General features: G+C 36.1%; 2 protein-coding genes across 7 annotated transcripts in view; one reads left to right on the top strand and one right to left on the bottom strand.

Moving 5' to 3' along the window:
* PYROXD1 (pyridine nucleotide-disulphide oxidoreductase domain 1) overlaps positions 1-16,763 on the top strand; it is a 37,059-nt gene extending 20,296 nt beyond the window's left edge. For 3 of the 4 annotated variants that reach the window (XM_050747637.1, XM_050747638.1, XM_050747639.1), the window contains exons 6-12: positions 2,784-2,944; positions 3,639-3,739; positions 8,623-8,752; positions 9,589-9,701; positions 10,341-10,463; positions 12,979-13,116; positions 14,052-16,763. In XM_050747637.1, coding sequence (XP_050603594.1) covers positions 2,784-2,944; positions 3,639-3,739; positions 8,623-8,752; positions 9,589-9,701; positions 10,341-10,463; positions 12,979-13,116; positions 14,052-14,300 — 1,015 coding nt within the window. In that variant the 3' untranslated portion in view covers positions 14,301-16,763. The remainder of the gene's footprint in view (positions 1-2,783; positions 2,945-3,638; positions 3,740-8,622; positions 8,753-9,588; positions 9,702-10,340; positions 10,464-12,978; positions 13,117-14,051) is intronic. The other variant, XR_007717613.1, reaches the window with a different exon arrangement.
* The window catches only part of RECQL (RecQ like helicase), a 32,899-nt gene continuing 20,210 nt past the window's right edge, over positions 14,457-27,145 (bottom strand). For all 3 annotated transcript variants that reach the window (XM_050747635.1, XM_050747634.1, XM_050747636.1), the window contains 9 exons: positions 23,494-23,660; positions 22,608-22,689; positions 21,131-21,279; positions 20,923-21,040; positions 20,275-20,413; positions 18,989-19,080; positions 16,936-17,155; positions 16,490-16,619; positions 14,457-15,877 (listed from right to left, as the gene is read on the bottom strand). In XM_050747635.1, coding sequence (XP_050603592.1) covers positions 15,725-15,877; positions 16,490-16,619; positions 16,936-17,155; positions 18,989-19,080; positions 20,275-20,413; positions 20,923-21,040; positions 21,131-21,279; positions 22,608-22,689; positions 23,494-23,660 — 1,250 coding nt within the window. In that variant the 3' untranslated portion in view covers positions 14,457-15,724. The remainder of the gene's footprint in view (positions 15,878-16,489; positions 16,620-16,935; positions 17,156-18,988; positions 19,081-20,274; positions 20,414-20,922; positions 21,041-21,130; positions 21,280-22,607; positions 22,690-23,493; positions 23,661-27,145) is intronic.

Genomic DNA, 27,145 nt, shown 5'->3' on the forward strand with positions numbered 1-27,145 from the left:
TTTTGTATTTTTTAGTAGAGATGGGGTTTCACCGTGTTAGCCAGGATGGTCTCGATCTCCTGACCTCGTGATCCGCCCGTCTCGGCCTCCCAAAGTGCTGGGATTACAGGCTTGAGCCACCGCGCCCGGCCACCCTCACCACTTTTTATTGCTTATATGATAAATCCTGCTTCACACATTCATGTTACCTGTCTGGCCAGTGTAACCTAGAATATTTGTGACTCCTGTTTTAGGATATGTGGTTCTTCCAGCTCTTGGTTTTTGGTGGCTTAGGAAATGTGAACACATTAATTAATATGAAATATTTTCATCTTAAGATGACATTACAAGTTCAAAAACCATTGAGAAATATCCCGCTGTGGCCTGCAGAAGACTGATTCACTTCATGATTTTATCCTCTAGCAGATGATTGACATGAAATAGTCTGGATCTTTTTCAGGCCATAAAGTTGGGTTAGACCACAAAGAGGACAAATTTGAATCAAAATAAGGACTCTTCCAAAGCCATATCTATGCTCACTTGCATTCAATCCAACTCTCAGACTAGGTTTTTGCCCCGCTTTTAGAGGATGATCTGACCAAGTGGAAGCCTGTAGGAGTTCTTAAATTGCCTGAGTACTATAGGTAGCAGTCATTATTGTTGTTATGAAGTTTGTGGCATTGTATGTAGAAATACAGAGAAAGGGTCAAAACCAAAATGTGGGCCAAGAGGGAAGAGGTATAGATTTATTGTAAATGGGGTTTCAAATCCATGTGTATAATATATACATGACAGGTTTTCTCCATCAGCTATCACCAAAGTATCACTATTATTGTAACTGTCATTATTTACATTTAAAAATTTTATGTTCAGAAATGTTCAGAGTCTTACATTTAATCCGATTCATCATTTTCTTTAAGTTGGAGATTGAAGACAGTATAATTGGATAAAACTTATAATTTTGTATTTAGTAAGCTCTTCTTTGATAAATAAAAATGGACCCACATAATGTTATTCTCTGACTTTAGGTCTGCTAAATGATTAGGTCTTTGTCTGTCATGAAACTTGGCATATTCATACCCTTTCTACACTGTGTTTCAGTGAAAGTAATACTCATGTTCTTCATTATACATTTTTTTCAGTTATTATCTGTTTTCTTGTTTCTAAGTGTAAGTTAATCCTTTCCTTTTCAAACAGATACTGTTTTTCATAACTTCACAAAACTGCAATACCTCATTGTCTGTTTTTGTAGAGTCATTTTAAAAATGAAAGCATATTTCCCCTCTGTATGTGATGATGATCGTCAAACTTGTGCATCTTGCATAGTTCAAGTTAGGAAAAGAGGATTAGAAGGTGTCTTCAGAGGTAGAGCAAGTACTGAAGTTTCTTGTGGTTGCTTGTAATAACTTCGTCTGCTAGTCAGTCATCAGTATGTTAAACTACACTGATAGGTGTTATATTGTAATATTACTTTAAATTTAAAAATGGTAATACAAATTCCCAGTTTATCAAAAAGAAAGCATTACATGATAACTGTATGTCTGTATGTAAATTGAAATACAAACTTTTTTTACCAAATGTGTGTGTATTCCACTTTCCACTGGTCAGTAATGCTATATGACAGACTAACATAAAATTGAATGTTCACCCACTAATCTGAAATTTGGTGACTAAATGTTTACTGACATAGGAGAGCTGGAAAAGTAAAGACTTATTAGATGAAGCAAGGAGCTCCTTATCACCATATGTTGAAAAGTGTGAATATCAAGTGACCTGGATTCAGATGTACTAAACCCTTTTTCTGTAATCTGTTTATTGATTAGTTTTGAAAAGTTGTATAACCTAACTGTGTTATATCAGTCTGCAAAATAAAGATGGCAGTACTTTGTACCGTAAAGAAATGTGAAAAATTAATACCTTAACTTTTTAATTACAGTATTTTATTAGTATTGCAAGTTTAGATAAAATCCTATTATAGTTAGGATGGCCAATATATCTTGTTTGACTGGGATTGTCTCCATTTCCACCAATTGTACCAAAAATGACTATTAGTAGCAGATAGTATACCAAGTTAGATGATAAATTATATGATCACCTTAATTATAATGGACTTCAGGGACTTTGTGAAACGAATATTGTTAGGAAAACCACTTCTCAGTATCTAAACCTTCAATAAAATATCACATGCCCATTACCTTACATTAGTGGTAAATAGTAATAGAAGGTGGCTTACATATACCATGTCCATTCGTTCCTTCCTCTAAGATCCTTGATCTTGATCCTTAAGATTTTTAGCTTATAACTCTGATTCTCTCCATTTTCTGTCTCCTTCCACAATGTGCTTTGAAGATACAAAAAGTCGTTACCAAATAAGTGACTGATTCTCAATGTTATAGCTATGTACCATCCATCCATTACTGATTACACTATAACCAGAGTTTTTAAAAAGCACTGCTTACCCCTGGGGGCCATTCATATAATAAGTGTGTTGTAGAAATTGAACATTTTCTAATGATGTACATTGTAATGAAATTACATGTATTTGTCACTTAATACATATTCATATTCAGTACATGTATTTGTCACCTAAAGGTTCTTTCTGTAAACAGCTTTAGTTTCTTTTACTATTCTATTTTTCTTAGTATCTTTAAAGAACGTTAATATTCCTCTTTATAATAAGTTTTTCCCAGTTTGCCTTAAAAATGTGTTCCCTGCTTTTACTTCAGGAGATCATTATTTGCAAATACAAAGATTTTTTACTTAGACTTTTGAAATTACTCTTAGTAACTTCAATATTGTTTTAGGTATGAAATTGAAGGCTGTGAAGTGATTTGGGCCATTAAAGATAAAGCTATAGGGAATACTTTCTTCGATGCAGGAGCAGCTGAATTCTTGACTTCAAAGCTCATTGCTGAAAAACCAGAGGCTAAAATTGCACAGAAAAGAACCAGATATACAACTGAAGGTAAGCGTAGCATCTAGCTCTTAATTCTCATACAAAACTTTGTTTTAACCATATAGAAAAGGGCTACAAGAAAATTTAATAAAACAAATTTTGGAAATAGTAATATGGGTATTTATGTATCTTTACATGAAGTTTTCAGATTTTCTATTATATATATTTTATATATGTATGTATTTTATATGTACAATTAAAATAAGAAATTTAAAATGAATTGAATAACTCAGCCCATCTGCATCTTTGCAAAGAGATGCTACATTTGGGCAACACCTAAAGAAGTTTTGTAAAAAATGCAATGATAATATAAACATATTTTTTAAGTTTGATGTCTTTAAAAAATTTTTAGATCATAAAATTAAACGAGTTTTGTACATTTTGGAGGTGCTAAAAATTGACAAAATTACAAAAATTCGAAGGCTAATTTTCTTGCCCTTCAGATTAACCAATGTAACATCCAAAATGTAAGTTGAGTGTGTTTATACACAACTTACACAGTTGAAAGAGTATCCATTTTGTAACTCTCCATCAGAAAAATATTAAAATAGTGACTAAAATGATTAATAGAGGTAACATAGTTTAGTCATGCTGTAATGTATGTATATATATGAATCGTTACGTTGCCTAAATAAAAAACTTCAGAACACTAACCTATTTCTCTGCCTGGTAATTTTTATATTATTTAATTTCATCTCTTTAGGAAGGAAAAAGGAAGCTAGAAGCAAATCTAAAGCAGATAATGTAGGCAGTGCGTTGGGACCAGATTGGCATGAAGGCTTGAATCTTAAAGGAACAAAAGAGGTATCTTTTCATATACTGACTGGACATGTCAAAATGTAATTTTAAATTCTTGAACCATTTATTAAAGACTGGTTATAGATATATAGTCAATGAACTGCTAGGTCACTTTACTCAAAATCGATAGTGCTAGGAAGAGACTTCCAATCCAGTTGGTCCATTTGGCCACCAAAGAAAAGTGAATGTCAAAGCATCTAAGACTGGATCTCAGCCTACGTTTTAACTCGTGAGGTGTGATACTGTAATATATATACGGTCATTCCTTGGAGTATTGCAGGTTCAGTCCCAGACCATCACAGGAAATAAAATATCACAATAAAGTGAGCCACACGAATTTTTCAGTTTCCCAGTGCATACAACAGTTAGATTTATAACATACTGCAGTCTATTAAATGTGCATTAGCATTATGTCTAAAAAAACAATGCACATACCTTAATTTAAAGGTACTTTATTGCTTAACATGCTGGCAATCATCTGAGCTCAACAAATCATAATCTTTTTGTTGGTGGAAAGTTTTGCCTCAGTATTGGTGGCTGATGACTGATCAGGGTGGTGCTTGCTGAAGGTTTGGGTGGCTGTGGCAATTTCTTAAAATAACAAGGAAGTTTGTCCCATCAGTTGACTCTTCCTCTCATGAAACATTTCTCTGTAGCATGTGAAGCTGTTTTATAGCATTTTGCCCAGAGTAGAAGTTCTTTCAAAAGTCAGTTCTCTCAAACTCTGCTACTGCTTTATCAGCTAAGTGTATGTAATACTTTAAATCCTTTATCATTTCAACAATACTCATAGCATCTTCACTAGAAGTAAACTCCATCTCAGATAAGTACGTTCTTTGCTCATCCATGAGAAACAACTCCTTATCTTTTCAAATTTTATCATGAGATTGCAGCAATGTAATCTCATTTTCAGGATTCACTTCTAATTATAGCTCTTTTATTATTTCTACCACATCTACCTTTCTCCATTGAAATCTTGAACCCTTCAAAGTCATCCATGAAGATTGGAATAAACTTTTTTCAAGCTCTTGTTAATGTTGATATTTTGACTTCCTCCCTTGAATCATGAATGTTCTTAATAACATCTAGAATGGTGAATTCTTTCCAGAAGGTTTTCAATTTACTTTTCCCAGATCCATCAGATGCCTCACCCTTTGTGGCAGCTATAGCCTTATGAAATGCATTTCTTTAATAAGACTTGAAAGTAATAATTACTCCTGGATCCATGGGCTGCAGAATGGATATTGTATTAGCAAGCATGAAAACAACATTCATCTCTTTGTGCATCTCTGTCAGAATTCTTGGGTGACCAAGTACCTTGTCAATGAGTGTAATATTTTGAAAGGAATCTTTTTTTTCTGAGCAGTAGGTCTCAATGGTGGGCTTCAAATATTCAATAAATCATGTAAACAGATATGCTGTGTATTACTGCATTCTCACAGTATTATAAAGAAATACCTGAGAGTGGTAATATTTATAAAGAAAAGAGGTTTAATTGGCTCATGGTCCCACAGGCTGTACGGGAAGCATGACTGGGGAGGCCTCAGGAAACTTCAATCATGGGGGAAGGGGAATTAGGCACATCTTACATGGCCAGAGCAGGAGGAAGAGAGAGAAAGGGGCTGGTGCCGCACACCTTTAGACAACCCGATCTCATGAGAACTCTATCATGAAAACCATTAAGGATGGTGCTAAACTATTAAAAACTGTCCCCATGATCCAGTCACCTCCCACCAAGCCGTACCTCCAACACTGGGGATTACAATTTGATATGAGATTTGGGCGGAGAACCAGACCCAAACCATATCATGCTGTCATCCAGGCTTTGTTGTTCCATTTATAGAAGACAGGCAGGGTAGATGTAGTAAAGTTCTTAAGGGCCCTAGAACTTTCACAGTGGTAAATAGGCATTGGCTTCAACTTCAGATCACCAGTTACGTTATCCCCTAACAGGAGAGTCTGCCTGTCCTTTGAAGCCAGGCATTGACTTCTCTATAGCTGTGAAGGTCCTAGATAGCATCTGTTTCCACTAGAAGGCTGTGTCATGTACACTGAAAATCTATTGTTTAGTGTAGCCACATTAATCAGTTATCAATTGTATTTTTTTGTTGTAGAGATGCTTCTTTCCTTAAACCTCATGAACCAACCTCTACTAGCTTCAGCCTTTTCTTCTGCAGCTTCCTCACTTCTCTCAGCCTTGACAGAATTGAGAACAGTTAGGGGCTTACTCTGGGTTAGGCTTTGGCCTAGGGGAATGTTGTGGCTAGTTTAATCTCTCCACACCACTAAATCTTTCTCCATATCAGCAAGAAGACTGTTTCGCTTTCTCCTCATTCATGTGTTCACTGGGTTACCACTTTAGATTTACTTCAAGAATGTTTCCTTTGCATTCACAATTTGGCCAGCTGTTCAGTGCAAGAAGCCTGACTTTCCACATGCCTTCCGCAATAAGCCTAATAATCATTGCTAGCTTTTGATTTAAAGTGAGAGATATGTGATCCTTCCTTTCACTTGAACGCTTAGAAGCCACTACAGAGTAACTGATTGCCCTGGTTTCAGTATTATTGTGTCTCTGGGAATAAGGAGGCCCAAGGAGAGGGAGAGACATAGGACAACAGCTGGTTGATGGAGCAGTCAGAACACAGAACATTTATCGATTAAGTTCACTGTGTTAGGTGGGTGTGGTTCATGACACCCCAAGACAATTACAATAGTACATCAAAGATTACTAATCACAGATCACCATAGAAGATCCAATAATGATGACAACTGTGAAATACTGCAAGAATTACCAAAATGTGACAGAGACACAAAATGAGCACACGCTGTTGGAAAAATGGCACCAATAAGACTTGCTTGATGTGGGGTTGTCACAAACCTTCAATTTGTAAAAAACACACTATCTGTAAAACAATAGTGAAGCGCAATAAAATATTGTGCCTGCAGGTTTCTGGCACACAGCTCCTAAACTTTTTGGCATCTCCAAAGTGTTGTGTCCTTTTGTATGCTAACGAGTTGACTGGTTAGCCCCTAGGTGGCTTCAGAATGGGGACTGGTCACAGGAAAGACCAAGGCATGATTAGAGAATTTAGACTTTTCAACCCCCAGGAAAGGAAAGGGGTTGAAGGGTAAGCCAATCACTAGCAGCCAATGATTTAATCAGTCACCTACATAACACAGTTTCCATGAAAACCCAAAAGGACTGGGTTTGGAGAGCTTCTGGATAGCCGAACGTGTGGAAGTTGCTAGAGGGTGGTCTATCTGGAGAGAGCATAGAAGCTCCATGCCCCTTCTTATATGCTTTGCCCTATGTATTTCTTCCTCTGTTTCCTCGTGACATCCTTGATAATAAACCAGTAAATGTAAGTAAAGTGTTTCCCCAAATTCTGTGAGATGTTCTAATAAATTAATTGAACCTAAGAAAGGGGCTCATGGGAGCCCCTTGATTTGTAATTGGTTAGTCAGACGGACTGGTGAAACACCCGGGACTTGCAGTTGGTATTGGAAGTAGAAGACAGTCCTGTGAGATTGATCCCTCAACATGTGGGACCTGATGCTATCTCCAGGTAGATAATAACATCAGAACTGAATTGAATTAGAGGACAGCCAGATGGTGTCCTGTGCAGAATAATTGCTTGCTTAGTGTGTAGAAAACACCCCACGCATTTGGTCGCAGAAGTATTCTGTGTTGTGAGAGTATAGTAGGAGAAACTAAGTTTGTTTTTTCCTGTATCCTCAGATCAGGGATAGAACTCTTTATACCCAGACTGCAGTGAATACACCTGCCCTATTTTAAATTAATCTTTTCTCAAAGGTCATTTCAGATGCATGCAGTAAACTTATAAAAGTTATTAGATTGATTAGAAATATACACTTAATATCCTAATTGGATAAGGAGATGATTTGCTTTTCCTCGTTTTGTTAGATATTTTGATTTTGTAATAGTTGTTAAAAGGCTGTGAAAACTAAATGTTGTAAGAAGCATGTATGCAGTCCTTCGTTACTGTGTGTGGTTTCTTTAGAGCATTGGTTTTTGGCTTTCAGTAGGTGGGAGGGGGGCTGGCTGCATAGTGTATCTAATTTTCATGATGGAAATTATACAAAGTCCCTTCTTTCTGCACCTTCAGATTCCAATATTAATTATATTTTTAACCTGAGGACTTCAACAGTTTAAATCAGTAAGCATTTATTTAGTACTTACTACCTACTTGGGACTTTATTAATGTTCAGGGATATAACAATAAGTCAAGACAGATCTGACCTGAATAAATTTTTATAGTCCATAATTTTTTTTTTTTTTTTTTTTTTTTTTTGAGACAGAGTCTCGCTCTGTCGGCCAGGCTGGAGTGCTGTGGTATGATCTCGGCTCACTGCAACCCGCCTGGGTTCAAGCGATTCTCCTGCCTCAGCCTCCCGAGTAGCTGGGACTACAAGCACACGCCACTAGGCCCAGCTAATTTTTTAATTTTAGTAGAGACAGGGTTTCACCATATTGGTCAGGCTGGTCTCAAACTCCTGGCCTCAGGTGATCCACCCACCTTGGCCTCCCAGAGTGCTGGTATTATAGGCATGAGCCACTGTGCCCAGCAACTACTGTAATTAAAAAAATATATATTTGTAATTATCAATGAGGCCTAGACTAAAAAACATTCCCTCGATGCTGTCTGCTAATGCAGATACCAAATCTCTTAAGTTACTGAATGAATTTTCGTTCACTCCTTTCATGTGCATAAAGAGACTTATTTTAGGGCAGTCAATGTGTTTTCATTTGTATTATAAGAATTATGCTTTCTATATGTTTCTACAAGTATAAGTTTTTTCTTCATCATTAGTAACCCAGGTCACTCTTTCTGGAAGTATTATGCTAACTAGTATTTTCTTAATGTTAGTTTTCTCATAAGATTCACCTTGAAACTATGTGTGAAGTAAAGAAAATCTACCTTCAGGATGAGTTTAGAATTTTGAAGAAAAAGTCCTTCACTTTCCCGAGAGACCCTAAGTCAGTTACAACTGATACAGGCAAGTAATGAAAGAAGAAGAAATATATATAACCACTTAATTAAAAGGAAAGCAATTTAATCCTGCTGTGTTATATATTAAACATAACTTCATATTTCCATATAAAATTTAAACATGAAAAGTAAAGACCATAATGTAATAACATTCACTTCATTTCACTATCCGTTGTTTTCTAGTAAATTAAACTGTGTAGGGCATTACATCTTACATAGAGTTCATAGTGTTTTGATCAACAATCAGAATATATTGTAAATCCAAATAAAACAATAACTTGCAGCTCTTAAAGGTGACATGATTTCACCCAAATCGGATTGAAAATGTATATTTTGGGGACTAAGATGCAGCTTTCCTAACTCCAATTCCACAACTCCTCTGAGAATTGCCATGATTTGAAGAAATACACTCAGTGAACTAGCATATGAAATATTCTACTGTTCTGAATTCTTCATATTTTTCCATAGGAAAGGGGAATTTGAATATGAATAATGAGGGAAAACACCCAGTTGAACTAAACACGAGGTGGAGTGTAAAGTATTACGAAAGATTTTTAGAGAAATAATTTAAATTTACTTTGTCAAAATGTATGTGTCCAAATTTGAAGGAAAAACATTTGAAATGCCATGGTTTTAAAATTATACCCAAACAAGATGATGTTAATTGCATTAAAATTGCTTTAGTAAATATGCCTCATAATAATTACTAAGGAGTGTGCTACAAAGTCATCTCTTGCCTACCTTTTACTTTCTTTCTTTCTTTCTAGTCATTGTAGTCACATGCACTGCTGTGGTGGTGGTTCCATTTGCAGATAAAGTCTGTTTTTCTTTTTTTTCTTAAAGAGATGTGGCCTGTCTATGTGGAATTGACCAATGAAAAGATATATGGCTGTGATTTCATTGTCAGTGCTACAGGAGTTACACCAAATGTAGAACCTTTTCTCCATGGTAACAGTGTAAGGTGAAACTTCTTTGTCCAGCTGTGAATATATTTGAAGTATTTTTGTGAAGATCTTTAGTTCTCAAACATGAATAATAATTATTTTAGTATACAACTGTAACTTGATATGGTTGAAAACAGTTTGGTTAAAACATTGTCTTGATTTACAGTATTTCTTACTGCTTAAAATCCTTACATAGTTACATCCTGGCATAAGCGTCATCAGTAATGGTTTATAATATACAATTTGTTTATCTAAATGTTGGTAAGAGACTGACGCCTCCTGTGACTTCTCAAAAGTGATTCTTTTAGAGAAACCATCTTGTATTTTTTGCTTTTCAACACTTGAAGCTTACAAAAGAAAAAAAAAAGAATATTCTTATAGTTATGGGTAGGGTAGCAAGATGGTTATTGGATACTTTTCATGTTGAAATTCTAAGAATTTTATGGATCAATCTTAGTTGGAATTTGATCCATGGAAATTCGGCTGACGTGTCTCTAAACTTTGTGGCTATTTTTCATTTTCTCATTAAAGATGAGCATGCCAAAGTATAACAATTTAATTTGTTTTTACCTTAGAATGGAAAAAATCATGTTTCTTTTTTTTTTTTTTTTTTTTTTTTTACCACTTACGCTTACGGGGAACATTGTTTAGTTTAATCTAGGAGACGATGGTGGCCTGAAAGTGGATGATCATATGCACACATCCCTTCCTGATGTCTATGCTGCCGGTGACATCTGTACTGCATCCTGGCAGCTGAGCCCAGTCTGGCAGCAGGTAAGCTAGCATATGTGATCATGTTTTTATCAGAGATTCTGTCTGAAAATAAAGCGGTTGTTACCAACAAATCCAACTTCTGGTTTTCCAACTTTGCTGCTTAAGTGGGAAGCTAGCAGAGAGTTGTTATATATATTTAAAAAAAAAAAAAAAAAAAAAACTAGAATATTTCCCTGTTTGGTAAGTTATTATAATGGTAGATTGGGCTATCTTTTAATTTAAAGGAAATTATGGGCTGTCACTTTGTTTTTCATTCTTACGTGCTTGTCAGCACTGTCCAGGAGAACTTTTTGTGATGATAGAAATGTTTAATTCTGCACCATCCAGTCAGGTAGCCAGCAGTATGTGACATGAGCACTTGAAATGTGGTTAACGTGACTAAGGACCTGAATTTTTATTTTTACTTACTTTTCATTAACTTTAAATAGCTATATGTGGCTAGTGGCTACCATGTTGGACAGCACAACTTTAGATTTAAAAAACTACTAAGATTGTAAATTATATAGATAAAGCATTCTATTCCTGGATGATCCTATTCTGTCCCTGTGGTAATTATTACTACAAAATGTTCCTGGCCGGGAGCGGTGGCTCACGCCTATAATCCCAACACTTTGGAAGGTCGAGGCAGGTGGATCATCTGAGGTCAGGAGTTCGAGACCAGCCTGAACAACATGATGAAACCCTGTCTCTACTAAAAATACAAAAAATTAGCTGGGCACGGTGGCATGCGCCTGTAATCCCAGCTACTCAGGAGGCTGAGGCAGGAGAATCACTTGAACCTGGGAGGCGGAAGTTGCAGTGAGCTGAGATCACGCCACTGCATCCCAGCCTGGGCAACAAGAGCAAAACTCCGTCTCAAAAAAAAAAAAAAAAAAAAAGTTCCTGTCGTAAACACCTTTCCTGAGCCTTAACAAGTCCCAACTAGATCTAGACTTTTTCGAACCCTCACAGCTTTACCTACGTCCTCCTAACGGTGGAACAAAAATACTAGAGGAAGATAAAGACAGTGACCAGAGGTGTGCAGAGGGGTAGAGACCTAGGTAGATGTTTGAGATAAAGGAACCCTGCAACATTTATCTTTGTTGAAGACCAGCTCCACAATGAGGGACTTTATTCATTCAGATTAACTATGCAGTGTGAAGTAGTAGAAGAGCTAAAAGTATTTCAAGAGGCAGCACCATCATTTTGTGTTCTTACAGACAGTAGAGACATCAGTCATAGGAGAGTGGTTGCAGCCTTTTTGTTTCTAACCTGCCCCATTCTATGTCATTTCTGTGGCAAGACTATCACAAATTCTTAGAGTTGGAATTTGTGGGGTTTTTTTTTTTTTTTTTTTTTTAACATTTTTAATTCTCCGGCGTAAATTATATCTTAATGTGTTATAATCTGAAAGAGGGAAAAAAAATCCAAAAATAAACAGATGTCCCTTGTTTTGAGTGCACCTTATAGACCCCATATCTTGGCTTACACAAGCAGTAAGGATACTAATTAGTTTACGCAGTTCAAGATGCAAATTTTCAGGCCACTTCTATTAGCTGTTCTCTAGTTGTCACTGTGCTCAGTTTTTTCTGACCTCCAGCCATAAACTGCCTTTCACTTTATCAAATCTATACCTTGTTTACAGAGGAGATTGAAAAAAAAATCTGTATCACTTCTGCTAGAAAGACTTAAAGCTCATGTCTATGATTATGATATTATTTCTGCAAACAAAAGATAGCATTAAGTATATATGCACATACAGGGAGGTAGAAGGAAACCAAGTGCTTATTAGAGGCCAGTCTATTTAATTCTCTCAGTAGTTACGGAGTAGGTAGTGTTATGTTTATGTTTCAGGTAAATGAACTGAGGCTCAAGAAAACTTAACTATATGTGTAGATCTGGTGATATTAAAATCCACCGTGACTTCCAAGATCAGTGTTCTTTTATACCAGGGAGTCTTAAAACTTTGTAGAAATAAAATAAAAATACAATAGAGGATAAATTGATACTGTCATACAAAACAATTTAAATGACTTCCCAGAATCAGTTGCTGAAATATTTATGTTATCCTGGGGTGAGGCACCAACAGTCTGTCTGACCACTGAGGTCAACAGCATGGCAGACCTTAACTAGTGCATAAAAGTGAAGGTTGCTGGAAAACAGAACAAATTCTTCAGTGATAATTTGACATCTCTATTAATGGTGATGACAAATTTTTGAAGAAAGGACTGGTTAATTAAAACATTTTTCTCACCTGGTATAGCTTAATATAGTTTTATAATATTTAATAGAAATGTTACTAAAACAGGCATGATTGGTACCATCTTTTAATTTTAGAGGCACTAATTTAGATAGAATTAACAAATACCAAAAATCAGTCTGATTAGTTGTCCATTGGTGACTGCTTCTGTGGCAAAGATGACAGAAAGACTCTCAAACATTGAACTCCTTTAAGTGAATTTACGAGGTTAAGATAACATTTTTCAAATACTGATCATGAAAAATGACATTGTGTAACATTTTTTCATTATTTCAGATGAGGCTGTGGACCCAGGCTAGACAGATGGGATGGTATGCAGCAAAGTGCATGGCTGCAGCGAGTTTAGGAGACTCCATTGACATGGATTTCAGCTTTGAACTGTTTGCTCATGTGACAAAATTTTTTAACTATAAGGTAAGATAGTTAAGCATATTAATGCCTTCTCTGCTTGTTAGTCTTATGACTATGGTAAATTGTCTAATTTTCTTGCTTGAATAAAAATGTACATAGTTTTAATCATCTTACAAAAAAATGACATTTTTCATTTCTTACAAACCAATACCTAGTATTATTGCTGGTCTTAATCCCTAATCATCTGATAATTATTATCCACCTTACTACTATTCTATTTTAGTTAAGAGGGGAAAAAATTTCTCTCCAGATCTGTTCCCCATTGGTGCATTTTTAACTTTTACTTATGATTCATCCTTTCTTTGTGAAGGGAACTAACAGCTATTGTACACAAAAATAAACCAAGTGCCTTCCTGTATGTATTATCTTATTCAGTCCTCTTTACATTACTCTGACGAAGGTTGTTTTGGGTTTCCCCCCCCCCTAATTTACAGAGGAGAAACATACTCAAAAGGCTCAGGGAAATTAAGTCACTTGTCCATGAAAGCTCTAATTCAGTTCCTTGCCAAATCTTTAAACCACGACCCCACATCGTTTAATGTATCCACATCCTACATATTTATATATTCACTAGTTTTAATGTTCATATAGATTGGTAGAATCACCTACCTATATTCACTAGATATTTTTAGTGTTAAAACACTAATTAACATTAATTACTAATATTAATTAACATTAATTACTAATAAATAACATTAATATTTCACTATATTCACCAGAATTTTTTAGTGTCAGTGTAGATTGTGTGGTGGTGTCATCTGTAGAATTAATGCATGCTATTCAAACATTTTCTTTGGGACTATCCCCAATAACATTTTTAGTTATAAAATTTTGTGGCATCATTTTTCTGCTGGCTATTCTAACATGACACAAAATAACTACCCATTACATTTTCTGTTTGATACTCATGACAATAACCTTTTTATCTCTATACATAGGTTGTACTGCTGGGAAAATACAATGCACAGGGCTTAGGTTCAGATCATGAATTAATGCTGAGATGTACCAAAGGACAAGAATACATCAAAGTTGTCATGCAAAATGGACGAATGATGGGAGCTGTCTTAATTGGTGAAACTGATTTAGAAGAAACATTTGAAAACCTAATCTTAAACCAAATGAATCTTTCATCATATGGAGAAGATCTGCTAGATCCAAATATTGATATAGAAGATTATTTTGACTGAAAATGGAATTTCTTCAAGAATCATATAAAGTTCCAGATGACACCAGAAGAATCACAAGTCAATAAAATCAATGACTGCATTGAGTTAATGATGACCACACTGAAAATTACTGAAGTGATAATGGTATTAGTGGAAAAGTATAAAAACATAAATTCCAAGTTTGAAATCAGTTCAAATAGTTTATTTATAATCTTTCCAATACAGCACTGACCGCTTAGATAAAAATCTTAAGTTATTTATTTCTATGTTTTAAACATAAATATGTTTACTTGTGACTTAGCTTTGAAGCAACTTTAGCTAAGTTATCAACTTAGCCAAATGTACTCTAGTAGACTAGAACCATTCTTTGTGAAATGTCAAAATATGACTGTGGTTTCAGGAACTTTAAAATCGGTTTTATTTTACTTTAAATAGAGATGTAGCAGTATCTCATCTGCTAATATTTATAATGATGACTTACTCCTTTTTTGTTTGAATTGTACTTGTGGTTTTATAACCTGAAATCATCTTGTCCAACTCTAGCCCACGGGCCTAATGCAGCCCAGGACAGCTTTGAATGCAGCCCAACACAAATTTGTAAACTTTCTTAAAACATGAGATTTTTGCCGGGCGCGGTGACTCAAGCCTGTAATCCCAGCACTTTGGGAGGCCGAGACGGGCGGATCATGAGGTCAGGAGATCGAGACCATCCTGGCTAACACGGTGAAACCCCGTCTCTACTAAAAAATACAAAAAAACTAGCCGGGCAAGGTGGCGGGCGCCTGTAGTCCCAGCTACTCGGGAGGCTGAGGCAGGAGAATGGTGTAAACCCGGGAGGCGGAGCTTGCAGTGAGCCGAGATCTGGTCACTGCACTCCAGCCTGGGCGACAGAGCGAGACTCCGTCTCAAAAAAAAAAAAAAAAAGATTTTCTTGCAATTTTTTTTTTAAGCTCATCAGCTATCGTCAGTGTTAGCGTATTTTATGTGCGGCCCAAGACAATTCTTCAGTGTGGCTCAGGGAAGCCAAAAGATTGGACATCCCTGATCTATGTATTTAACTTAAAGTATCACTCAGTGAGCCTCTGTCAGTATAATACTGTTTTCAAAAAGATAGTTATGTCAAAAGAAAAAATATAGCTAAGTATATAAAGGCATAAAAAACTTAAGACAATTATATGAACTTATTCTCAAATATTTTACATATAAAGTGTTTTACATAAACATTTTTCCCTTGTATTATACTGGAAAATTATATAATTCATGATCTCTAATTTTCAAACGTTCTCAAAAGTTTAGATCTTCAGAGTTAAGCTCTGAAAATATAGATCCATACATATAAAATATCAATGAAATTGCTTTAAAAATTAAACTTTTATCTAACTACAAAAATAATGGCATATACATGCATAAACCATCTTTAATTAGAAAATTTAGTAACGTTCATTTTAGGCATCATCAATTTTTCTTTTCTTAGCTCCTGTATTCTTAGAACCAGATTGCTGAAGCATGTTTGCAGCCTTCTTCTGGAAGTTGCCTGAATTTTTTTCCTCCATCTTTTTATCACCTTGTTCAGAATGACAAGTTTGAGATGATTCAGCCTACGAAAACAATAACAAAGCAAGCACCTTGGTAAAAATTCAGCCATTCAGTTTTCTCATGAGATTAAAGATTTCAAAATATTCTTTTTGTATCAGTTGGCTTTTTAAGTATACAGGGATCTAGTTTTTTTTAATCTGCAAATGTCTATTCAAATATGAGCTCTATTTTGAATAAAAGGGGCTACATTGTGAGAGAAGTTCTAAAGACCTCAAATGTCCTGAGACAGTGGCACCTGACATGCTTTTGCAGACTTGATAATATTTGGTTTATAACAGTGGTTTTTAACCACTGGAACAGCAGAAACAGGCTTCTCAACTATTGATAATCACAACCAAATAAGAGCAGGGAGCATAACAAAATGAGATATTCAAATGGAGTCCTCCCATTCCCAGACATTGGAAACCCCTAGTTTATGTTAAAAGGCCAGTCTAAATTCTTTCACTTATATCTTTACAGAAAAGTATGTTTTCTCTCTTCCATACCCAGAAATCTAATCAGAAAAATGGACCTAGGGGATATGACAGAAAAGCATCCCATAGGCTTTAATATACTTTTAAAATATATAAAATATAATATACTTTAAATATATAAAACTGAAAATAGCCAGTTACCCTGAAAGAGTTCTGCGTGGACTTTGTCACTTGCATAGTAATAGCATGTGCGTCATTGTTCAGAAGATTAGCTTTAGGTCCTATTTTCAAATATGAAATGGTAGCATAAGCTGTAAAACTGTAGTCTTCTCTGCATAAAATAAAGGCCAACAATAAGAAAGTTTTTGAAGGAATCACAGAAAACAAATTTATAAAAGAAATAACTGTGCAATAATTTTTAACACATTGACTTGAAATAATAAAACAAGAATGCAAATAAAGCCTTTAAAGAAAATATTTTTGTTACATTTTTTGATTTATAGTGATTGAAGTTTGAGTGTTTTAGGTAAATTTCCATAGCATTTAAAAGTTCACACAAAATAACTGCAAAACCGTGTATTCTGTTGCAATTAAAAAGAAAAACCATAAAGACAACCTGAAAGGATGATGAATGGGTTTGTACATACTTAAGATACTGCTGTATGAGAAAGTGTGCAATAATCTTCTCCAGGTCTTCACGAGGAAGTGTGGGAGCCACAACACCTGCTACTCTCAGTTTTGCTGCACCCTTTCCCATCCAAGAATCAATCAGTTTCAATGGAGTGAGTTTTTCATTCAGTTCCTCTGCCTGCTTCAGGATCTTGATTAGATCTCTGCAGTACTCTGTTATATTCTTTCTTTCAAATGCTGTAATAAAGCAAATATGGTAGCAGGTAACTGGGATTTAGAAATGAGGGCAAGGATAGGCTATCTTAAGTGGATAAACTGGTTTAAAGCTGGTTATCAATGTGAGCCACCCTAAACACTGATTTTTAAATGTATTCTGAATGAAGACTAGGCTATTCCTCAAGTCTCTGTCACTAGACCAAGTTATGGTCTCTACATTGTGGAGTTTACAGTGATATTTAAAAAAAAAAAAAAATGGTTATCAGAAGCCCTGCCATATACTCTAGAAATCAATGTGTCTGCCAGATGTGATTATTAAGTTACTAAGAGGTGTGCTATATAGGAGACCCTGTCTAGTTATAGGCTCCTGTGCACTCTGATTTAGCAACAAGAATGTCCTCGACTGATACCCCGATTATTAACAGACCAGTACTCTGATTTATATATAACATTCTTGTTATTTTATAAGATGGTTTAATAAACTCATAAACTTCTCTGCAAAGTTAAAAATGTAGTGGCTTCCACCTAACAAGGCATCAGAACTCAGTAAGGTCTTACCATGAGGTCCAGATCTTCAAATACAACACACAGATGACAAAAAGTTAAAATACAGTGCCAAAATGATTGCAGGCAAATCCCAAAATTGGGACTCACCCCAGGAGGGTTCCCAGTTTCACGCAAGAAAGAATCTGAGAGCAAGCCAACAGAGTAAAGTGAAAGCACAGCAAGTTTATTAGCAATAGAGTATAGAAAATGGCTCCACAGACAAAGTAGGGCTACCCCAAAGGCAGAGTGGCACTGTAGATTGCTCACTAGTGATATTTACAGCTACTCATTAGTTACATGCTAAATAAGGGGAATATTATTCGTGAATCTTCTAGAAAAGGGTAGGGAGTTCCTAGAACCATGTAACTTTCGGGCATTGTCACGGCATTTGTAAACTGCCATGGTGCTAGTGGGAGTGTCTTACAGCATGCAAATACATTACATTTTCTAGTTCTAACTGGTTTGGGCCAGTTTCTTTGCTACATCTTGTTTGACCAGATCCTGTTTGATCAGCAGGGTTGTGATCAATGCTCAGAAAACAAGTCCTGCTGATCTACCTTTAAAAGAATTTTAAGTAAATCTCCTATGACTAATTAGCCATTAACTGGATCAAAAATGATTCTCTATAATCTCTATTTTGCACTAAATTTTCTTCTCAATTAGTGACTATAATGTATTAGAGATTATCACATGGTTAGCATTTTCTTACAGAATAGCATTTCTATTCAGAAGAATTCAAATATTTTCCTTCATTTCTTAAAAATTTCACATCCTCGGTATAGCAATATAAAACGTGTGCATACACATAAGACTTTTCCTTTTATTCAGCTTTGTTTCAAAACTTCATGTTGATACTTTTAATTCTGGAAAATCTGAGTCACACTTTAATCTTTTAAATCCATTTGGAAGTCTAATACTTCTCTCATGTCCCAGCTGTATATACAGTTTTGTGTGTGCCACATAATATTTTGGTCAGTGATGGACCACGTACATGCCAGTGGTCCCAAGAGATTATAATACCATATTTTTACTGTACTTACTCTATGTTAAGATACACAAATACTTAGCAATGTGTTACAGTTGCCTGCAGTATGCAGTACAGTAACACGCTGTACAGATTGGTAGCCTAGGATCAATAGGCTATTCCATACAACCTAGGAGACTATACCATCTAGGTCTATGTAACTACACTTCGATGTCTGCACAATGACAAAATCACCTAGTGATGCATTTCTCAGAACGTATCTCCGTCACTAGGCAATATATGACTGTGTTAGCCTATAAAGGTTTACAAAACAACAAACTCACCACTGTCTTTACAGCAGTTATCACACATTTTGTTACATGCTTCTGAGTTCCATACTTCATCAAAATGTTGAGCCATCAACACACGACGACATCTGAAAACACATTTAAAGATACAGATTATTTGAGGATATAATAAAGTTTTAAGAATCTCTTTCAGATTACACCATTATATACTGTATTCGCGTCCTATAACTGCCATATTACCATAAACTTAGTGGCTTTAAACAACACAAATTTATTCTTAACATTTCTGTAGTTTAGATTCAGAAGGTGTACTATGGGTTTCACTGGATCAAAATCAGGGTGTCAGGTTCTTCTCACATCACACAATCTAAAATAATCTCCCGATTTTAAGGTCAGCTAATGAACAGTCTTAATTCCACGTGCAACTCTAATTTCCTTTTGCCATGTGAGGTAAAATACAGGTTAGGAATTAGGACATGAACATCTTTGGGGCACATTGTGCCCCCGACATAGGATTTTTTTCCCCCACATATTCTTGATAAACACTGTTTAAAAAATTGTCTGAGTTCCATTTTTAAATTCAATGTTTTACAACTATTAGGAGAATATTCTCGACAGTAAAATAGTTTCTTATATTTTTAAGTAGCAATATTTGAGTTGAAGCCTTAAAATATGCTTCATGAGAATCTACTGGGCTTTTAAAGACATTTTCATTTTCTCATTTCTTTTAACTAGATTATTGTAGCATCTATTGGAAAGAAAGAACATTTCTATCACTGTCTGCTATTTACCACCTCGACATTTCTGAGCACTTTTTATGTGATAGGCAATAAGAGCACAAAGATAACTATGACAAAAAGCTTTCAGGAAACTATATAGTCTAACTAAAGCCACCCTAAGTAGATTTAAACTTACTTCTTAAAGAGAAACTTGGTATTTCATTGACACATGAGCTAGCAGGATGGCACATGTTACTGAGCCTGACTCTCAAAATGCCTATCTTAACCACAGACCTTTTCAAAATTATTAAAGCATGTAACTGTACACCAGTGCCAGAGAAAAAAAAGGCTTCAACTGCTATCAGTGGGTCTCAAAAACCTTCAATTAAAAAAGTAGTTTTGGAGGATTATCTCAAAGATAGGGCATCTTTTCTTGAATTAAGGCAGATCACACAGATTGATGTATGGGTACCTACCCTCCAACATCTGCTTTTATAGATCTGTACTTTGGTGTTACACCAATGCATTTAGTAAGAACTTAAAAATGATGTCATATACTTTCATATTTAATTGATAAAAGTTATACAAAGGTATGTGGCTTACTTGCTTATGTTTTGACAGTATGATACCATCTCATAAAGCTTCTGCTGTCCCACATTTTCCATCACCACCATTGAACTTATTCTGAATATATCTCCAAAGCCATAGTACAAAATACAGTCTGCTTTCATGTCATCTCGACCTGTGGTGTGAGAAACCTTGAGAATGCAGAAACCTTGAGATTGCAGAATTACATTTAAAAATTCAAAATATGCAAAAATGATATACGTAAAATTAGCAGGCAATGTTTTATACTACATCTAGAAATTTTAGAGATGTGAGAGTTAATTTGTAATGGGTACCCTCAAATTAAAAAAAACTCTAACAAGAGACATCAATCATCAGCTCTACTAAGTTAAAAAATGTGTCTATAATCCAGTTAAGTTACAGATTTGAAATCACTAATTAAAAATTCAGGAGGCAAAGATGAACATCAAATTATCTTAACACACATAAGAAGAAACAATTCAGATAACAACAGAACAGAAGTAAAAATTTCTCCATATGCAAGTAAGTGTCAGACTGCTAAAAATACATTGTTCTAAAAATACTATCCAATAAAGATAAAATATACAGACTTATTAAACACTTATAATGTGTTTTTGGGAAAAGCTTTCTAAAAATTTACTTCTGGATTTGAGTCCTACATACCTGCACGTCCACTCTCTTGGTAATAATTTTCCATGGATTTACTCATTGAATGATGGATGACAAACCTCACATCTGGCTTATCAATTCCCATACCAAATGCAACAGTTGCCACTACTACCTGAAATATTTTAACATTTTATCAGTTAATTAAATCAAGTTTAAATATTTTAAATGTAAATTAGGCTTCCATGGAAGATATATACCTAACCTGAATTTCATTGGCTGACCATTTTCTATGAACTGTGGTCTTATCTTCTGGCTCCAAATTGGCATGGTAAGCACCTGCATGAATTCCCAGATTCTGCAAACTAACCGTAACTTGTTCAGAGTCTTTCTGAGAAAAACAATATATGATTCCTGCAGTAAAATATGTGCATTTGTTAGACAGATATGGTATATTCCTGGAAGATAATTTTCAACACACACATTCGGAACACTGATTAATACAATGCACAGAAGGAAAAAAAGAATTATGAAAACTTTCAAGGCCTTGTGCATATATTGACATTTTGGTATAATTCCAGACTTGAGCACCAGCTTGCTTTAAAGCAGAAATGAGCCTGAGCCATCAGTTTTCATTCCTGTTATCTCTTTTCTCTCTTTATTTCCCACTACACAGTATTTCTCAAACTGATGTCTGTAAGATGCTAACAAATGTGCTATGAATGCAGTGTTCTCCGGATTAATTTTGGGTTAATTTAGATTAATTTGCATGCAAATTAATTTGGAGAACATTGCATTCAACAAAGTTAAATGGGTGTCTCTCTTTATTTTCAGGGATGGTCAGAGCTTCTAGTTTGCTGATATACCCTGTGAATGTCCAGGCAGAATAAATACCTACAACCTTTCTCAAATTTATTTGACCCTAGAACTCCTTTTACCCAGGACACCCATTACTACCTCCTGAAAATCCATAGAACAGTTTAAAATGCTACTTCTACACAAATTCTTTGCTTCGGTAACATTTGTTTAGTCGTTAAACCCAGAAAACCATGTATATATGGTTTACTGGTTATATGGTGGCTTTAAACAACACAAATTTATTCTTAACATTTCTGTAGTTTAGATTTAGAAGTGTATTATGGGTTTCACTGGATCAAAATCAGGGTGTCTGGCTCTTCTCACATCACACAATCTAAAATAATCTCCCGATTTTAAGGTCAGCTAATGAACAGTCTCAATTCCATGTGCAACTCTAATTTCCTTTTGCCATGTGAGGTAATGTACAGGTTAGGAATTAGTACAGGTTAGGAATTAGTAGTACATACATATTCAGTATGTACTACTGGATTTACTTATTGCTTTAATGTGTCCTTTACTATAAGGGAGTATATTTTCTATCCCTTTAGAACATAAGTTGCTTAATCCACTATTTTGTACTTAGTGGATACGTACTAAATATGTGCTGTTGATAATTCATATTAAGTCATCAGGTCTATTCTAAAGCAAGTGTAAATAAGCAAAAATAAATCAAGCAATTTGATGACTCATAATCTATGGCATAAGCAAATGTCACACCCAATTTCTAAGATCAAGTGAATTAATTTTATCACACATTTTCAAGTATCTTCTGCTATACATTAATTTTTTGTTGTTATTCAGTTACCAGTATAATTCTCAATATAATATGAAGTCACTTTTTGAAAGTTATCTCTGTCTCCAAAGTTGGTTTGTTTTTACATTACCTGATTGCCCTTTGTATCTCCCATTAATGAGCTTTACAATATCCTCAATAAAATCTTCAGTGTTTGAGGGCTTCTGCCGAACCTAAAAAAAACTTAACTTATTAAAAAGTAAATGAGTACCATTCAAGTGGCTGTCTACTCACAACTTTCAGGATGCAGTTCTTTCATGACCATAGTGTTTTTCCATTACTCTTTCACTTACTCATAGGATTCAACCAATCTGACTCATCTGTTCCTCCTCCCAGACTCTTCTTGATCTTTATTTTTTTAATTTACCAGAGAAGAGCAAGCACAGGAACAGTGAATAACTTGTAAGGATGAAGACTTTTTTATTTTGTGATGCTACTTTTATAAAAGCAAACCGTAACATAAATAACTCTGGAATGAAAACTTAGAAAAATATTAAATCTATTCTTAAAAGGGTTTAGAAAGAAAGAAAAGACAGCTGTTAGGTTATTTTTCAAGTTTATCAAGTCAAATCTAAATAGAATTGGCAAATCTTTAATGGCATATTAATACTTCTATTAATTAGTTATTAATTTGAACAGAGATGTTATTAGGGTCCTTAGTATCACTCCATCCTTTCTCCCCATCTTTACACAAAGAAGAACATACAGAAATTTAACAAAGATATATAACTTACTCATATATTTTATAAAAAGTATCACCTAGCAAGAATGTCTTCTGTTTAATCTAACAAAGGATTATGTAGCAAAAGATACATGAATGAAGCCCTAGTTACAGAATCTACTTATAATTACCTCCTAATGTTAAAAGTTTTTGTAAAGTATTTAACTGCTGCTCATGTAAACAAACATAATAAAAAGGTAAATCCTCTCTGTGTAATTCTTCACGAAAGTAATGAATGTACATAAAAATTACATACCTCATAATATAGATTTGACCTATTAAAAGAAGCTGTAAAAGTAAAACACTTTTCAACGCACAAAATTTTCTGAGCATCCATCAAAACGTGATTGGTTGCAGTCGCAGTCAGCCCAATTAGTGATGCGTTAGGGAACTGCCGCTTTAAGATACCAAGCGCCTTATAATCTGAAAAAACAAATAAAGTAGCCCTTTTTCTATCCTTTAAGAGTTAGAGTAAACTATTCCTTTTAACATTATGCAGATAATCGATGACTACTATGATTTTAATTCCACAGCCATCTATAGCAGTAAATTTGCAGTTCTGCGTTAGCCTTTTTGATGTGCAGGCTTTACTATATTTATTCCAGATATTATTCTTGGTCACAGTGGACTCAAGAGACAGTGGGTATAGCCACAGTGTTTTAATTTATTACAACTAACAAAAGATAAAACCGGCCATCAGACAAACCCCTGCTACCACCTAGTGTCATCAGACCAAGTAAAGCTTGGTAAGGGCAGCACTGCTTTGTATATAACCTATTTCTCGGAAACCATTCTAGGCTCAAACTTGTTATATGCATCTAAATCACTAGATAAATTGTCCTTAATCTCCCTTAAGAACTTGAACTATTTGGGGGAAAGTGAAAAAAATGTGGTAGAAATTGCTTATATGCTAAGTAGAGGGCTACTATGAAAACACAGAGGACAGAACAGCTGCTTGGGAAGTGAAGATTTCAAGGAGATAATACTTGAGTTATGTCTTAAGACAATGAGCAGAAGTTCACTAGGAAGAGACGAACACCACGCAGAAGAAACAGCATATACACTGCAAATACACTGGCATGAAATTAGTATGTTCAGACAACAGCAAGCAGTTCACTGGGGTGGTCACAGAGTCTTGTGGTGGATGGATTTATTGTCCAATCCATTAAGCTGGAAATTACATTTCCCAGAATCTCTTTCCTGTTCCAAGTTAGAGCTGACCCAAAAGAGGAACTTGTGCAAGATTTGGTGGCAGAAGTGAACCAGCTAACATTGCTCCTTCAAGGTCTTTACAAGCAGAGAGGATGATGGACAGATCTAGAAGTGCTCAGCCAGTTCTAGGTCATCCTAGTTCTTTTCCAGTCCTCATTCAGCTGTTCCTCCCAACTGCAGGTCTTGCCAGTCAACAGCAGACCCACAGAGGCAATAGCTACTCACAGGAAGTAGCTTACCAGAGACCCTTCCACGACCTTCCCTTTAGGGGTCCTCTTTGCCACTGTACATGCCAGCTGCAGATTTCCCTACAGGCTCTGCCTCGTCCTCCTGCACCAGTGCTTAGGCATCAATCCGTTACTTTTCTGTAATCCTCCACCTCCCCTCTTCAGACCTTCACTTCCCCAGTTCCTCCCACAATTGTTCAAGATCGACTTCCTACAGTAAAACCGTTATCCTGTAACATTCATCGTGACTCTGCTTCCCTGCCTGAACCCTGACTGACACTGTTATGTAGAAGGCAGGTGAGGAGGCCGAGGCGGGCAGATCACGAGGTCAGGAGATCGAGACCATCCTGGCTAACATGGTGAAACCCCATCTCTACTAAAAATACAAAAAAATTAGCCAGGTGTGGTGGCGGTTGCCTGTAGTCCCAGCTACTCGGGAGGCTGAGGCAGGAGAATGGTGTGAACCCGGGAGGCGAAGCTTGCAGTGAGCCGAGATCGCGCTACTACACTCCAGCCTGGGCGACAGAGCGAGACTCTGTCTCAAAAAAAAAAAAAAGCTATGAACAATGCAGCCAGTTGATTCTAAGCTGAGACTTTATCCTATAGGAAATGAGGAGTCATCATGTAATTTTTTTTTTTTGAGATGGAGTCTCACTCTGTCACCCAGGCTGGAGTGCAATGGCATAATCTCGGTTCACTGGAACCTCCATCTCCTGGATTCAAGCGATTCTCCTGCCTCAGCCTTCCGAGTAACTGGGATTACAGGCATACACCACCACATCTGGCTAATTTTTACATTTTTTGTAGAGATGGGGTTTCACTGTGTTGGCCAGGCTGGTCTTCAACTCCTGACTTCAGGTGATCCACCCGCCTCGGCCTCCCAAAGTGCTGCGATTACAGGCATAAGCCACCGCGCCCAGTCCATCATGTAATTTCTAAAGACGTATGCTTCATAAATCATCTTTTGGTGACAGTGCAAAATATAGACTGGAATAGACAAAACACTGAAGGAAAACCAGTTAAAAGATGGCAGTAACAGACCAGAAAACAAATAATACAGAATATAAAATAAGACATGACATTAAGGACAAATCAGAAAGAGTAAAGAGACATACATGAACCTACAGGTCCTAGTGACTACTGGGATCTGGAGGTGGCAGGGAGGAGGGAGAGAGTGCCAGATTTACCCATTCATCAGTAGATAAATGTTGAACACCTTTTTCATTGGGTGCCAAGCACTTCCCTAGGCACTGAAGATAGAGTGATGAACAAGACAAAAATGCTATGCAAATGTGTCTGTAATTCAAGCAAAGAAACAAGACAATACAAAGAGTAAGCCAATAAATACGCCATTAGAGAGTGGTAAGTGCTCATAATAAGCCCGGCATAGCTGGGGCTTAAGAAGTAAGAGAGGAAGAGTGGGAAATCAGGTAGACAGATGGGGGCAGATCACCTATTACCCTATGGGCCCCAGTTAAGAACTTTGGGGTTTTATTCTAAGCACAGAGTAGCTACTGGCTAGTTTAGGTAGGGAAGTAACATGATTTGATTTATATTTAGAAAATATCACTGGTTGCTCTGTGGAGAATGAACAAAAAGGGTAAGACCATAATCACAGACTACTTAGGAAGCTACTGCAGTAGACCAGTGGAAGGGAGCTCAACTGTATGTAAGACGTAGGTGCACAAAGTGTAGACAAACTTGAGATTCATTTTAGAGGCAGAGCTGACAACACTGAGTGGTGGACTGGACCTGCAAAGGGAGCGTAAATCAAGGATGGTGTGTCATCCATCATTTTTTTGTCATCTCTAACCCTACCTTCTATACTCTGCTTTGGGATGCTGCACCAAGGACTCTGCACACGACGCATCAGCTTTGCCTGCTGGCCCTGCATGGAAGATTCCATGGCTGCTTCCTCCCTAACTGCTTCCTGTGGGCTTGCTTGTGTTCCTGTGACTGCCGCCCCAGCAAGGCTTCTCATCCCTGCAGCAGCACTTCTTTCCTTAAGAGCAACTAAATACAGCTGGCAGTTTTTTCAGCCTTTGGAGAATCAGCTCTATCACAGATGTACCCCACCTCTGGCTCCACCAAGAGACTCCAGCACCAGGGAGCTCAGTTCCACGGGGGCCTCTCCTTTAAGTTTCTAAGTCTTATTTGTTTCAATCTTTTCTTCCTGTTCTCCCAGCCCTACAGGTGGTTGTTGCTTCTTCCAGCTTTTAACTCCATGATATCTTAGTTTTCTTTTTACTTTTTCAGTTATCTATGTAGCTACTTTTTACCTAGTTCACAATTCTTTATAAAAAATCCTCTGTGTTCAAATAACTGTCTCCTGACTGGAATCTAAATGATAAAGGTAACTGCTACAGTTTTGGCTTCAGCAAACAGGTGAGTGAGTGGATGACTTTCTAAGACAGAGAAGACTGAAGGGGAAAATTGCTTGGGAGTAGAGAGGAGAAGGGAGAAAGGAAA

The sequence above is a fragment of the Macaca thibetana genome, chromosome 11, assembly GCF_024542745.1.
Source record: "Macaca thibetana thibetana isolate TM-01 chromosome 11, ASM2454274v1, whole genome shotgun sequence".
Classification (NCBI taxonomy): domain Eukaryota; kingdom Metazoa; phylum Chordata; class Mammalia; order Primates; family Cercopithecidae; genus Macaca; species Macaca thibetana.